This window comes from Tursiops truncatus, chromosome 19 (genome assembly GCF_011762595.2).
Source record: "Tursiops truncatus isolate mTurTru1 chromosome 19, mTurTru1.mat.Y, whole genome shotgun sequence".
Taxonomy (NCBI): domain Eukaryota; kingdom Metazoa; phylum Chordata; class Mammalia; order Artiodactyla; family Delphinidae; genus Tursiops; species Tursiops truncatus.
In genome coordinates this window covers 41,129,681-41,142,804 of record NC_047052.1, presented here as the reverse complement: position 1 = coordinate 41,142,804, position 13,124 = coordinate 41,129,681, and the positions used below count along the sequence as shown (strand labels likewise).

General features: G+C 64.6%; 1 protein-coding gene across 3 annotated transcripts; it reads right to left on the bottom strand.

Annotated features, from left to right (window-relative positions):
• Positions 1-370: 370 nt before the first annotated feature.
• Positions 371-12,746, bottom strand: LRP3 (LDL receptor related protein 3). 3 transcript variants are annotated; one of them, XM_033844655.2, is made up of 7 exons: positions 12,191-12,744; positions 10,241-10,288; positions 4,778-4,952; positions 3,218-3,432; positions 1,642-2,758; positions 1,265-1,397; positions 371-1,026 (listed from the first exon to the last, which is right to left on the bottom strand). In XM_033844655.2, exons 1-7 carry the CDS (start codon positions 12,261-12,263, stop codon positions 442-444), a joined length of 2,346 nt encoding a protein of 781 aa, XP_033700546.1. In that variant the 5' UTR covers positions 12,264-12,744; the 3' UTR covers positions 371-441. The 3 variants fall into 3 exon arrangements, with proteins under 3 accessions (XP_033700546.1, XP_033700547.1, XP_033700548.1); XM_033844656.2 differs by having other exon boundaries at positions 4,778-4,916; positions 12,191-12,743; XM_033844657.2 differs by having other exon boundaries at positions 603-1,045; positions 12,191-12,746.
• Positions 12,747-13,124: the final 378 nt, after the last annotated feature.

The window sequence follows — 13,124 nt, the reverse complement described above, 5'->3', positions numbered from 1 at the left end:
CCAGAGTGCGCACCATGGACTAGGTCTGATGTACCCGTGTCCCTGTTCAGTCCAGGGACAGCTCTGGTGCCCCACAGGGTGAATAAAGGGAGAAGCCACAGGAGACATTCCAGGGAGCCCTGCCCTGGCCCTCCCGCTTCTCTGGAAAAGGATTCCCAGAATAGAGTCAGGGGAGGTAGGCATGGGCCCCAAGGTATCTTGTGTACCCTGGGGCCCTGCAGAGGGCGGGCTCATCACTCCACCCTCGCCCCACGTTCAACCCCCTGCAGTGCCCTGCCCACCACGCCCAGCAGGGGGGCCAGGGCGCTGATGCAGGAAGCTGGCTGCGCTTCTGGGTGGGCCTTCTCCGTAAGAAAGAAGGACACGGAGGCAGGGTAGAAACGACTGTGTATTCCCTGGTTACAAAGCGGGGCTGTGGCGGTCATCAGCGTGTCCGGCGGGTCAGCAGACCAGCAGGGCCTCGTCGTCACTGGCCTCCAACGTTGGGGAGCAGGGTGGCGGGGGGCTCCTGCAGACACCCAGTGGCTCTGGTGGGTGGGGGCCTAGGGTGCTGCCGGCAGTGGGGGCCGGGGGGTGAGGGCCCTGGGCCGAGCAGGACGCCCGAGGCATGTCCACAGGGGCTGGGTTGTCCACCAGAGGGTCCCTGCCGGCCTTCCTGTCCTTGTGCGCTGGCCTGGCCTCTGGGTCCCGCAGGCCCGAGGTGGGCGGCACAGAAGGCCCCACCTCCGGTGCGTGGCTAGGGGCGCCGGGGGGCCCCTCCCCGGCTGCCCCTGGGCTGCCTGTGTCTGTTAGGGGTGCCGGGGGGTCTAGGCCAGCCCCCGGTGCCGGCTGGAGGAGCCCATCGCCCAGCACCGTCTGTGAGGTGCGCGCAGCCGTCAGCAGCGGGATCTGTCCGCGCGGTGCCCGCGGTCGGTGAAAGAGCCGGTTCCAGAGGCGGCCGAGGCGGCGGCGGGAGGGCCCGCGGCGGGAGGCGTGCCGGCGCATCTGTCGCCGCATGGCCGTGCGAAGGTTCTGTAGCACCGAGGCCTGGAGGGTGGGGCGGCGGCTGAGGGGGCAGAGGTCAGAACGACCCCCGAGGACCCAGAGACCAACTTGTCCACTCCCCGGCCATGGCCTTCTATGTCACCCTGTCCAGGCCTCATCTCCCGCCTCCCTCGACCCCTGGACCAGCCTGGCCGCACGCTTTCCGACCTGGTCCCTCGGCCTCCCTGTCTTGGGTGTTTTCCGAGGTCTGGCCGGTGGGGTCTCACACCCTCTGGCTCACCTGTGACGCACTGTAGACGGGAAAGTCCTCCACAGGTGGAATGAGGCCCTGTGCAATGAGCTGCCCATAGGACGGGGGTGCCTCTCGCCGCACAAACTCAGCCTCCAGGCGTGTCATCTGGGTCTCAAAGGCCCTGAAAGCAAGGGCAGAAGGGCAGCATGGCGGGGCTGTGGGGACCTCCCACTTCCCGCCTCCCACGGGGGCTCCGCAGCAGGACGCGGGACCCCGTCCTTCCATCCGGACATCCCGAGGTGCCCAGACCCGAGAAGCCCCGTGTGGATGAGCCCCAGCTCACAAGCCCACAGCTGTACGAACAGTGAGCCCAGGGCCTCGCTCCAGAGACAGGAGGAAAGCGAGGCCCTGGCCCCGCCGCCCACCTGTACTCCTGCGTGCGCAGGGAGTAGAGCTTGAAGGCACAGCCCAGGGCAATGACGAGTAGCAGCCCGCAGACCAGGCTGCCGATGAGCGCGGCGGTGATGACCTTGCGGGGCACGGCCGCCAGGCAGCCGTGCTCGTCGCTGCCGTCCTGGCAGTCCTCCTGGCCGTCACAGCGCCACGTCTCGAAGATGCACAGGTTGGTGCCACAGTGGAAGGTGCCCGGCTGGCAGGAGAAGCAGTTCTTCTCGTCAGCGCCACCGGGGCAGCTTTTCTGATTGTTGCAGCGGTCGGCCGGTGTGTAACAGAGGCCGCTGCCACCCTCACAGGGGTACTGGTCGGGGGGGCAGGCGGGGCAGCCCTGCTCGTCCCGGCCGCTGGCGCAGTGCCACCAGCCGTCGCAGCGCTGCGGCTCCGAGAAGCAGCCCTGCTCGCCCGCGTCGTCCACGTCGCCCTCGCGGCTGCTCCCGCACGGCTGCTCCCACGGAAGGCAATAGCCCTTCACCTGGTAGGTGGCGTTGAAGCCGTGGCCGGCGCTGCGGGCACGGGCGTGGTAGGCCACGGTGAGGCGGCCCTGGGCGGCCTCGAGGCTCACGGGCCGGTGGTTGCTGCGGTAGGAGAGCGTCTGCAGCAGGCGGTCCCCACGCTCGCCCAGGCCCTCGTATACCTGCACGTAGTCGTCATAGCCCAGCCGCAGTTCCAGCTGCAGCAGCACGCGCCGTGGGTCCTGTGTGTCCACCAGCCACGTGCAGTGAAGGTCCGAGGGCCCACGGGCCGCGCCGAACAGGTCTGGGGAGGCGAAGGAGCCGTAGAAGCTGCCCAGGCGCCGGCCGCAGGCCAGGTCGGGGCAGCCAGCCTCGTCGGAGCCATCGCCGCAGTCCTGAGTGCCGTCGCAGCGCCGCTCGGCGGGCAGGCAGCGTGTGGAGCGTGCCCCGCTGCAAGGGAAGGTGCCCCCGGGGCACAGGCTGCCCGGCGGCTCGGAGGCAGGCGCCGAGCAATTGCCCTCGTCGGAGCCGTCGCCGCACTCATCCACGGTGTTGCACTGCCACGGGCCCGGCAAGCACTTGCCGTTGTCACAGCGGAACTCGTCAGCCTGGCAGGATGCCTGGCCCAGCTTCCCTGTGGGGTGAAGTGCGTAGTAGACACAGTCAGGGGCAAGCAGAGCTGCCCTCCAGCCTGGGGCCAGCAGCCGGCGTGTGGTGCCCCATCCCAGCGGGGCCTCTGCAGGGTCCAGGGAGAGGCAGGATCCCAGGAGAAGGGCCCTGGACTCTCCATGGCCAACTGAGGGGCAGAGACCCTCCAAATGCCAGGGCAGGCCCAGGTCCTGACCTGAGCTGGGGGTAAGGGCTGAGCTCCCCACTCTGGCCAAGTCTATGAAGTGGGGTCAGTGACCTCGAGGGGCTCCAAGCCACCCTGAGGCAGCAACATGACCAGTCTCCGTCCCAACACTGGGTTCCAGCTGACAGGCCTGCTGGGGGAGACCCTGCAGGGAGTGGGTCGATGGAGGGTGCCGCCCTGGCCCCCAGGAGCCCACGTGCACACACTGAGGCGCCCCGCCCGCCCTACCACCGGCATCACCTCGGATGTATGAGAGACGGAAGCCCTGGGCCTGGCCGGAACTGGAGGCGTCCGAGTGGAAGAAGATCCAAACATGGTCCCGGGCAGAGATGAAGGCGGGTGGGATGGCGGAGCCGCAGAGCCGGAAGGCCTCCTGGCGGGGCGGAGCCGCTGGGCCCAGCATGAGCCAGTCCAGGGAGCACTGGTGGGACTCCTCCACGTCAAAGTTGCGGAAGCTGCGGGGGGCAAAGAGGGCCGCCGACATGGGTGGGTGGCCAGGGGCCAGCAGGGAACGATCATGCCTGAGCTCACGGCAAGGACGGCCAGCCCCACTGTCCCTCCTCTCCTCCACTCCCGGCTGCTCAGTGGGCCCTCCAGGGGTCTGAAGGTGGCTCCATGAAGAATCAGGACAGTGTGGACAGCCTGGGTCACGTCAGCCCCAGTGCAGCCTCTCCACCCTCGGTCAGCACACACACACACACGGCACCCCAACCCAAGGCCAGAGTGGAGGGGGAGGCAGGAGCCCCATCGTAGGCAATTCCCTCCACTTACACTCTCCCCTGAAGGACAAGGCCCAAGGGTTCAGATCCCCCCCACGCTGGCTCTGCTGGGACAGACCCTGCACAATCCCAGGCTTGTGCACCGAGGGGACCCGTGCGCACCGGGCTGGCCTAGGCTGGGGCTGGGGCACAGCTCAGCACCTGGGGAGAAAACACTGGCCCTGGGCCCCCTGGCCCAGGCTCTGGGATAAACAGCGCCATGGAGTTCTCTAGAGGGGGCCAGGAAGGGTCGAGTCTTTGAAGAGACTCCCAGAGGCCACAGGGAAACGGGCACAGACCCTGACGGTGCCCATCACATCCCTGTGCCTTGGAGCGACTGCGGGCTTCCGGGCTTTGCATTTAGGAGAGTGACTCCCCGTGATCTCCCCAGTCCAGGGGTCCAGCCTCAGTTCCACCATCTGATCACCTCACCCCGTTTCCCTCTGCATGTCCCCGCAGCTCAAGCGCCTGGGCTCCTGCCTGGTCCCCGTTCCTGCCGAGACCACCCCAAGGCCCCTGGGGAAAACGTGCTCTGGGCTCAGTGCCAGCCTGGCCTCAAGCCACCCCTGCAGGACAGACAGGACACCTCTGCCACCTCACAGACAGCTGGGCCATGCCCACCAGTCCCAGGGCTCCCCTCCCTGACAGGCCTGAGGTGACGGACAGCCCCGCAAGCCCATGAGAGAGGCTCAGGGCAGGACGAGGCCCAGGTCTGGGCGGCCAGCAACAGAGGCCCACACTCACGTGCTCACATGCACACAACTCATACATGTAGACTCACACACGTACTTGCACACATCCACATCTGCTCACTTGTGCCCACACCTACCCACACACGTGCTCACACATGCACACACACCTGTCCCTTATGCCTGCTCAGATGGGGCTCACGCACATAAACAAGCACACGTGAGCGCTCACACGTGTGCACACGCATCTGGTCACTGGCTTGCCACATGCCCTCACATGCACACCACCACACTCACATTCAGTGTGTGTAGGCCCACATCGGTTCCCTCTGACACCCCCGGAGCCCCCATACCTGATGGTGATCATGTCCCCACGGTCACCCTGGATGTACCAGCTGCAGTTGGTGCCCGGTGGGTAGTTGAGGGGCCAGGCTGGGCTGTAGATGACACCGCGTCGTTCCGTGTGCTGCTCCAGTTTCCCGCTGCAGGCGGCTGTCAGGAGAGGAGGCTGAGAGGTGCTAGCCTCACCTTTGGGTGGGAGGGGGTAGTGAGGGAGGGGGACACTTGAGCCCCCCATGGCTTGAGCACAGGCCTTCCCCGGGGTGGGCTCAAGTCCAGCCAAGGTGATCACGGCCAAGAGGAAGGCCACAACTTGAGACTTCACGGAAGTGGTGTGTATGGCGTGGGCCAAGGAGGGCCCACCTTGTGCCCCAGAGCCTAGGTCTTATCCCTTATCCCCAGCAGGGCTGGGAGCGAGCCCACCAACTCCCCTTGGTGCCTCTGGAGAATCTTGCAGCCCTAGGCAGAGGCAGACCCACTATGGTTCCCTGCCTGTTCCCCTCCTCCCGCCCCGGGGCTGACTAAATACAGGCCTCAGCCCGGGAGGGAAGGGGCTGTGCTCACCCAACACATATTCACTGAAGACCTAATATATGGCAAGCACAAGCGGTAGGCATGCTCGTAAGACAGGCAAAAGCCTGGCTCTGTGGAGCTCACAGGCTGGGGAAGGAGCAGACTCTGCAGATACCCTGGGTTGAGTGAAGATTATAAAACAGGCCTGAAAGGAGGACCCGATGTCCCAAGGTGGCTGGAAGTGCAGGCTGGGTCTGATGGTACCTTGTGTGGCATCTGGGTTCTATCCTGAGCATAAGTGGGAAGCCACCAGGGGTGGATGTTGTAACCAGATGAGGAAACCGAGGCTCAGAGAGGGTAAGTGAGCTGCCCATGGCCACACAGCAGGTAAGTCAGGGCCCACGCTGGTCCTCTAACGGGCTTGGCCTCTCGCTGCCAGCCTTGAGCCGACGCACTGATGAAGTGTCTACCGTACAGTGTCAGGGACGAGCTCAGGGCATCATGCCAGCCAGCACGGGTGACGAGTGCCTCTGTGCCCAGCCTCACCGGCCTCACTTTACCCACATCATTACACATGCCCTCTGCTTCCCAGCTGAGCCCACCCAGCCTAAAGGTGGCAAACCCTGCCCCGGTGTGCCCTGGCCTTCCCAGGACCAGGAAGGCCCTGCACTTGGCTGCCCCCAGCCCTCACAGCCCCTCGGTCATACTTCTTCATCTGATCTTCCCGACAGCCGGCAGCACAGGTGGGGCCCGTTATACAGATGGAGAAACTGAGGCTGGGGGAGACAAATGATGACGCTTTTCCCGAGCCCAGCAATACCACCTCCTCTCTCCCACTGCCTGGCCCCTTCCACCGTTGCCCTGGAAGTAGGGTCTCTCTGCTAGCTCTCAACAAGACTCTGAAACCCCAAAGGGCTCAGGTACAGGAGGGAGAGTGAAAGCCCTCCAGACGCCTCCCACAGTCTTAGGAGGGTACGCGCTGAGGTCCGGGTGATCCAACACTGTGACTAGCAGGGAGTTAGCCCCCGGCCATGGCTCACAGGAGCATCAGGGGACTAGAAGAGAAACACCCGCCCTGACCCAAAGCGAGGCTGACCACGCTCAGGTCACCATCAGAGCGACGGCCGTGGGTCGGCGAGGTACCAGCCAGGGTTCTCCGCTGGGCACTCAGCGTGGCCTGGGAGGCCAGCCTCCCTGAGCCGCAGATTTCTCACAGCCCAGGAGGGTAAGGACTAAACAAACGGAGGGGCGGCCGGGGGCCTGAGCAACATGTTCCCTCTGACGGGTGAGGCCGCCGGCTTTATGGGCCTCACAGAGACGCTGGGTGCTGACCTGGGGACACCCTGGGAGGCGTGAGGTTATGAAACCCAGAAGAGGCTTCTCCTCCTACAGGGTGCTGGGCGGGAGGCTCCCAGGCAGGGCTGGGAGCACATCTTCCCCCCACACAGAGTCTCTAAAGCAGAGGTTACACCTGGAGTTGGAGGCTTCACCAGCCAGTGTGGGAGTCACCCCCTGTCCCCTCCGCCCCCAGGACAAGGCCTGAGGCAAAGCAATACCTACCCTGGCCCAGACGCTTCCCCTGTGGGATGCAGCACTCACGGAGGCCGGGTTTCCCACACTGGCCAGGGAAAGCCAGGCCCGCAAGGACCTGTGTCTGGCCCTTCTTTCATGAGTAGGGAGGCCTGTGTCTCCAACCACCAGCCTAGTCAGGAGCAGATGACTGGACAGCTGCCAGCCCAGCTCTGCCCCTCAGCAAAGCCCCTGACAACACATTCCCCAAACAGCCTCACCCCTGAGTGCGCCCTGGCTGCCCCAGAAATTCCCACGTCGGGGGCAGCAGTGTCACTCAGTCACTGTTTATTCTTCTCCAAAGGGGGCCACAGAGACCATGATTTCTGCAGCCGTCGGCCTGGCCCATGCAAAGTGACCATGGTGCAGGAGGGAGGCCAGAGTCCGTGCAGGGCCCCAGACTGGACGCTGCCTGGCCATGGGCCTGGAGGGCATCATCCGCTCAGACCACCGGCCCCAGGCTTTCTAGTTTCTAGTTTCTAGAATGCGGGGCAGGCCTCACCCGCATTCCACCACCACCCCAGGACCCAAGCACAGGCAGGGTAGAGCCTCGTGAATCCATTCCGGGGGTCCACACTGCCAGATGCACCGTTGCCCCCTAGGCCCCAGCTTGTCCATCAGTGAAATGGAGTCAGTGGGCGCTGCTTGTCTCAGGGTGGCTGGGAGATCTGAGGAAGCGGCAGTCTCTAGGCAGACATGCACGTGCTGGGTTGAGGAGGGGGGATGCCCAGGGGAGGTGAGGGTAGTGATGGGGTGTGTGATGATGGGCGGGCAGCAAGGGGAGCTGGGAGATACCGATGCAGGGTGGAGGGTCTTGGGGGGTGTTAGGGGCAGTCAGAGAGGTCTGTCTGAGTTTAACTGGAGGTGACCTATGTTCACTCGGGCAGAGGATTACTCGGCCCTCGGGTCAAGGTGGCCTGCTCAAGGGGGCAAGGGATGACTGAGCACTTTTAGACCAGTGTCCTTCTTTCCTGGTCCACAGGGACGTCAAATACTCCTGAGAGGGTACAAGCAAGGCCTGAGGACGCGCAGCGCACAGATCTGGTTTCCAGAGGCCGTCGTTACTCCGGACACCCTGCTGGTGTAACCAATGACAGGGAGCTGGGAGCCCCACCAAAGCACGTGGGCACAGCTGCCAGGTGAGGGGAGGACAGACTGAAGACCCTGCCCAGGCTCACCACCCCACCGGGTCACAGTGGCCACAAGGCGGAGCCCAGAGGCTGGGGTGCGGGAGGTGGGTGGCCTGACCCAGTTAGTGCCTGACAACCTGGGGCAGGACGGGGTCTGAGAGGCAAAAACCCATGAGGTTCCCGGGCAGCCCAGCTGGGCCCTGCGGGGGGTCTGAGCCCAGCGAGGGCTGGGAAGGGGCAGGCCAGACAGTGATGATCTGGCCTCCTCACAGGAGGAATCGCAGGGGAACCCTGAAAACTGCAGCGGCATGAAGCTTTGGGTGGAGGGAGGCACCTCTGGCAGCACAAACTGGTCTCCACTTCCCTCAGCAAAGCTAGAGGGTCAGCGATGGCCTCCAGGACAGTCCCAGCCCCAGATCACTACCTGGGGCCGCACAGGACACCGGGGGGCGCCATGCACAGGCAACCTGGACCCTGCTGGCGGCCACACATGAGGGTGGACCCGGATGGCTGTCTTTCCCGGCTCTAGGAGTAGACCTTGTCCCTGGAGCATTTCTTTTCTAAACGTCTAGCCACATGCCCACCCGCTACACCAGCAGGAGGGCCGGCCTGGGTTCACATTTGTAAGACCTGACGCCCTCACGTGCCCTTTCCCCATGCCCACTCTCTGCCATAGCCACAGACACCTGACCCAGGTGAGGCCAGTCAGTCTTCTCCTGGAAGTTGGGGTGGAGAGACTGGGTGGTCAGCTGTGGGGGCCAGGACGCCAGGCAGGGCCGAGGCTGGCTCAGTGCTGAGCGAGGCAGGGCCCTGGGCCAGCAGAGTCAGCAGAGGAGACCAGGCTGCCGGAAGCAGGAGCTGGTGGGCAGGGAGAAGGGGGCCGAGGGTGCGTCTCAGAGATGGGCCCGTGAGAGCGGCTTCTGTGGACCCTGAGCCTCCCCCTCCCAGGGACCGCAGCCAGCAGAGAGCCCTCTCCCTGAGCCGGCCTCCGTGGGTTTCTGCTGCAAGCCGGGCCCTGAGCAGAACTAGAAATCCCGGGTACCTCCCGCCCCACGATGCAGCTCAGCACACAGCGAACAAGTCCGCGGCGCCCCAGACTCCAGCTCCCAAGGCCCTTCAGATGTCTCACAGGGGCACCGAGGGCCACAGGGGCCTGGGCCTATGCATTCACCAACCCCTGGCAGCCCCCTCAGCAAAGGACAAATGCTCCTGATGGCCTCAGCCTCCCTGCCGCTCCTGGCAGCCTTTGCTGTGCTCAGCACAAGGCCCAAGCACAAAGACGGCCAGTGGATGGACGGACCCACGCGGACAGGCAGGAGGCAGCCGCGGACTTCTAACTGTGTTTTCTTAGACTCCATATGTCTATCTGGCATCCACTAACCACAGGGCCAAACTCTCAGCCAAAGTGTTTACCTCTCTCCTGCAAACCAGTTTGCCTGAAACTGGTCTTCCCTGGGCAGACTGGCTGATCCGAGGCTGAGTCTCCTCACTGCCTTCTTACCTAACTCACACACCAAGCCAGTATTTCATCCCAGGGTCAGGTACCAGGCACCGAGAGACCACTCCCATAGCCCAGAGCCCTCGGGAATTATTCAAATTAGCCAGTCCTAAGCTGCTTCCCCTGCCCTGCCCTGCCTTTCCCACTGAAACGCCAATCAAGCCTCTGGCCTGGGCCTTCCCCTCACTCCTATGTCTGCCTTGACCAAACCTGGTATTTCCCCTGTGACCCTATGTGGCATGGCATGTGCCCTCCTCACAAGACACATAAGCACTAAATCCCTCCATCAACGGCTTTGGTCTCTCGGTGCTGTCACTCAGCCATATCTTTATCAGCTAAATCCCAGGTATAATTTTAAAGCAGGCAGGCATCTCATGGCGCCCCATGGCCCTCTGGGAACCCTACAGGAAGCACAATCTGTCAATTGTGTGGGCTGCGACAGTTTCCTAGCGGTATTAGACCACCATGTGCCAATGCTGTGCTGAGCACCTTACCTCATTTGCCCATTTAACCCTAATAAGCAGGCTTTGGGGTAGGGCCTGTTATTGCACCCATTTTACAGAACAGGAAACTGAGACTCAGAGAGGTGTAAGTTTGCCCAATGCCAAACAGCTCCTTTGTGATGCAGAAAAGATTCCCAGGGATTGAGGTAGAAAAAGGCCAGGTGACCTCCGGGGTGGAGCCAGGATCCTGAAGGCTGATACTCAGAGGTCACTAAGCCGGGAGGGCAGGGAGGAAGGGAGGAAGGGGAGAAGCATCTTACTCACCTAAGGCAGGAACGGCGCTGCTGAGCCGCCCGGTGAGAACAATGTTCACTGCGGGAGACACAGAGAGAGTTCAGTGGATTGGGGGAGGGGGGTGGCTCTTGGGTCTCAAGCACCTGGGGCACAGGTCAACACAGCCCAAACTCCAGGCTGGTTCTCTTCATCTCGCAGGGTAAGGCCCAGAGTGCTGCCACAGAGACTTGTGCTCCCACCCCAGTCCTGCTGGGATGGGCAGAAGCGAGAACCTCGGGGATCTCAGCACCCACCTGAACACCCACAGCGGAAGAGAGCAGGGTGCAAGCCTGACTGCACCAGACAGCTCCTGCCACTCGCCACACTTGGGAATTCTAAGTTACTTGGGAGGGGGTGTGTTTCTGTTTCCTCTCAGGCTTGGGAACCATGGGCCTGGACCATCCTTCAGAGAGAGGCCCTTGCTCAACCTGGGCTTGTCAAGGGCTCTCCTACCACCCTGTAGGGCTTCCTCCCTCTGAGCGGCCTCTCCAGCCAGGGAGGGAGGGAAACAGTTCTGATTACACCCATTTTACAGGCACTCACAGCTAACAGGGTTCAAGGTCCTCCTCACTGTGCCATGCTGACCTTGAGAAGAGAGGCAAAGAATTTGCCTGCCACCTACCCCTTCAAGTACCCACCACCATGGGATTTGCCCTTTGCTTTCATCTACTGCTTTCCCGCAGGGGTGATGGGAACGGAAGATATGGGCAAACTCAACTTTCAGGGGTTCAGGGTGCCTCCTTCCCCAACATCAAGGATGCCAAGGGAAGCAGAGAGCATCTCTGCAGGGGTCAGCCCCCATCTGGTGAGGAAGCAGGGCCAGCTGCCGCCTAGCAGGACACCCAGGCTCTGCTGGGCTATGCCCCATCTGGGCAGGGAGGGCCTTGGGAAGGCTGGAGGGTCTGCCCCTTGCCTTGCTCCCCGGGGAAGCCCAGCACCCAGCAGCACGTGACCACTGACAGATTGGAGAGTGGGCACTCTGGGGGCCGTGGCCTTTACTGAGACCCGCTCACACAGCTAAGGCAGGGGCCTTCCCCCAGCTCCTGGGTTCTTGGGGGTAGAGGAGGGTGCAACCTAAAATGAACAGGCTTCTTTTTTACTGTCATTTCACTGGCTTCAGCCAACCTATTGGGGTTACAGAGCCTTCACTAATGACACCATAGGGTGTCCCCTAATGACCCGGGACTTAGATAATGGCCTCCCTCCTTCATCATGGTAAATAAAGGAGCCATGTGGCTTGAGGATTTAACTCCTTCCTTCCCCTCTCCCCCACACAAGGCCCTGGAAAGGTGGACAGAAAAACTCTGGTAGGGCTGGAGGGGTGGCAGGCCTGGATGGGTCCCTCGACCCTCCCCAGACACACCACCTGGGCTGATGAGGCCTGCCCCGCTGGGTCTGTGAAGCCACAAAGGGAAAACAGGAGTCATTCTAGCAGCTGCCTCCTGCCCGGCATCCTGATCCCGGCTCCGGCTAGCTCCCGCCCCCAACCCACTCTGGGCAGGAAATAGTTCCTCGTTGAGGGGGCCACCGGCCCCGGCCCGGCTGGCTTCGCCTTTGTCCGCAGCTCCGGAGGCCCCCGACCCCCCGTCGCCACCAGGCTAAAGCACGGGCAGCCCAGGCAGAAAGCCACTGCCTGCCAACCCCAGGCGCCTGCACAGCGGGCCGCCCTGCGCACCGCTCACCCGGGCTCCCGGACGCTCTTCCGAGCCGGGCGGGAGCCGGGGCTCCGCGGCCGGAGGCGCCCTCCCAGGCCTACGACCCCAGCAGGCCGGGGTCCTGGGAGCCGCAGTCTCCGCGGCCTCCGGCGGGAGCTCTCGCAGTGCCCGCTCCGGGAACTCCAGCCGCGACCGGGGAAGAGGGGCGCCGCGGGTGCGACCAGGGAGAGGTGTGGAGCTACAGAGGCAGGGGACAAACCCCGGCGTGCCCGCGCGGCCCACTCACCCAGGCAGACTACGGCGAGCTGCGCCCGGGCGCCCGGCGCCGCATCCGGCCCCGCGGCTGCCCGCTTCTCCATGCCGGGGCCGGGCGGCCGCCCGTGGACGCCGCCTCCTGCCCCGCGCCTGCGGCTCCGGCTCGGGCTCGGGCTCGGGCTCCCGCGGCGGCTGCGGCCCGGGTGCGGACGGCGGCTCCGGCGGCGACTTTGTGAGGTGGCGGTGCAGGCCCGCAGCGCGTGCGGGGCCACATCGGCCGCGGCGTCACGGGCCCCGCGGGGGCTCAGCGGCGGCCGCCAGGGAGGACCCCTGCCCGCCGCTGCCCCTGCGCCCCGGGAGCCGCGCCGCGGCCGGCCTGTGCCCGGGGGCCCCCGGCGTGCCCATGCCCCGCGCCGCGCAGCCCGCCCGGCCCTGGCGCCCCCTGGCCGCCCCGCGCTGCTCCCAGCCCGCCCGGCCGGTGCCGCCGGTGGAGCGTCAGCGGGTCTGTGGGTCCTGCCGCCCGGCCCCTCGCCCGCCTGAGCCCGGAGGCCGCGCCGCGCCAGCCACGTGACGCGCCCGCCGAGCCGCAGTGGCGCTGGCAGGACGGTTGCTGGCTGCTGGGGCGGGCCGGGGGTTGCGCGCCCCGCCTCGGGTGCTGGACAGCTCCGCGCAGGCGGCCCCCGGCCAGTGCGTGCCCTCCGGCCCCCGAGCCTGGCTCTCCAAGCCGCCCTCCTCGCCGCCCAAGATTCGATCCCTCCCGGAGCCGGCTGTGATGGGAGGGGAGGGAAGGGATAATGGGTAGAGGGTGGCAGAGAAAGGGGCTAGCGGGGCTGATTAGGGGCTGAGGGAAGGACGGCGCGTGGTGGCGCAGGACTAAGGCCTGTCTTCCGCGTGAGGTTCTTGCCACTCCGACCTGCCCCCCTCATTTGCCCTGCCCTACCCAAGTAGCCCTGCCACATGCCTGA

What these genes read in the sequence shown, in the direction of transcription:
- LRP3 (XM_033844655.2), bottom strand. Translation starts at nt 12,263, where the DNA reads ATGGAGAAGCGGGCAGCCGCGGGGCCGGATGCGGCGCCGGGCGCCCGG. An exon ending in GCTCGCCGTAGTCTGCCTGG is followed by an intron (nt 10,289 to 12,190) that starts GTGAGTGGGCCG and finishes TGTCTCCCGCAG; the next exon opens with TGAACATTGTTCTCACCGGG. An exon ending in CTGCGCACGCAGGAGTACAG is followed by an intron (nt 1,398 to 1,641) that starts GTGGGCGGCGGG and finishes CCTTGCTTTCAG; the next exon opens with GGCCTTTGAGACCCAGATGA.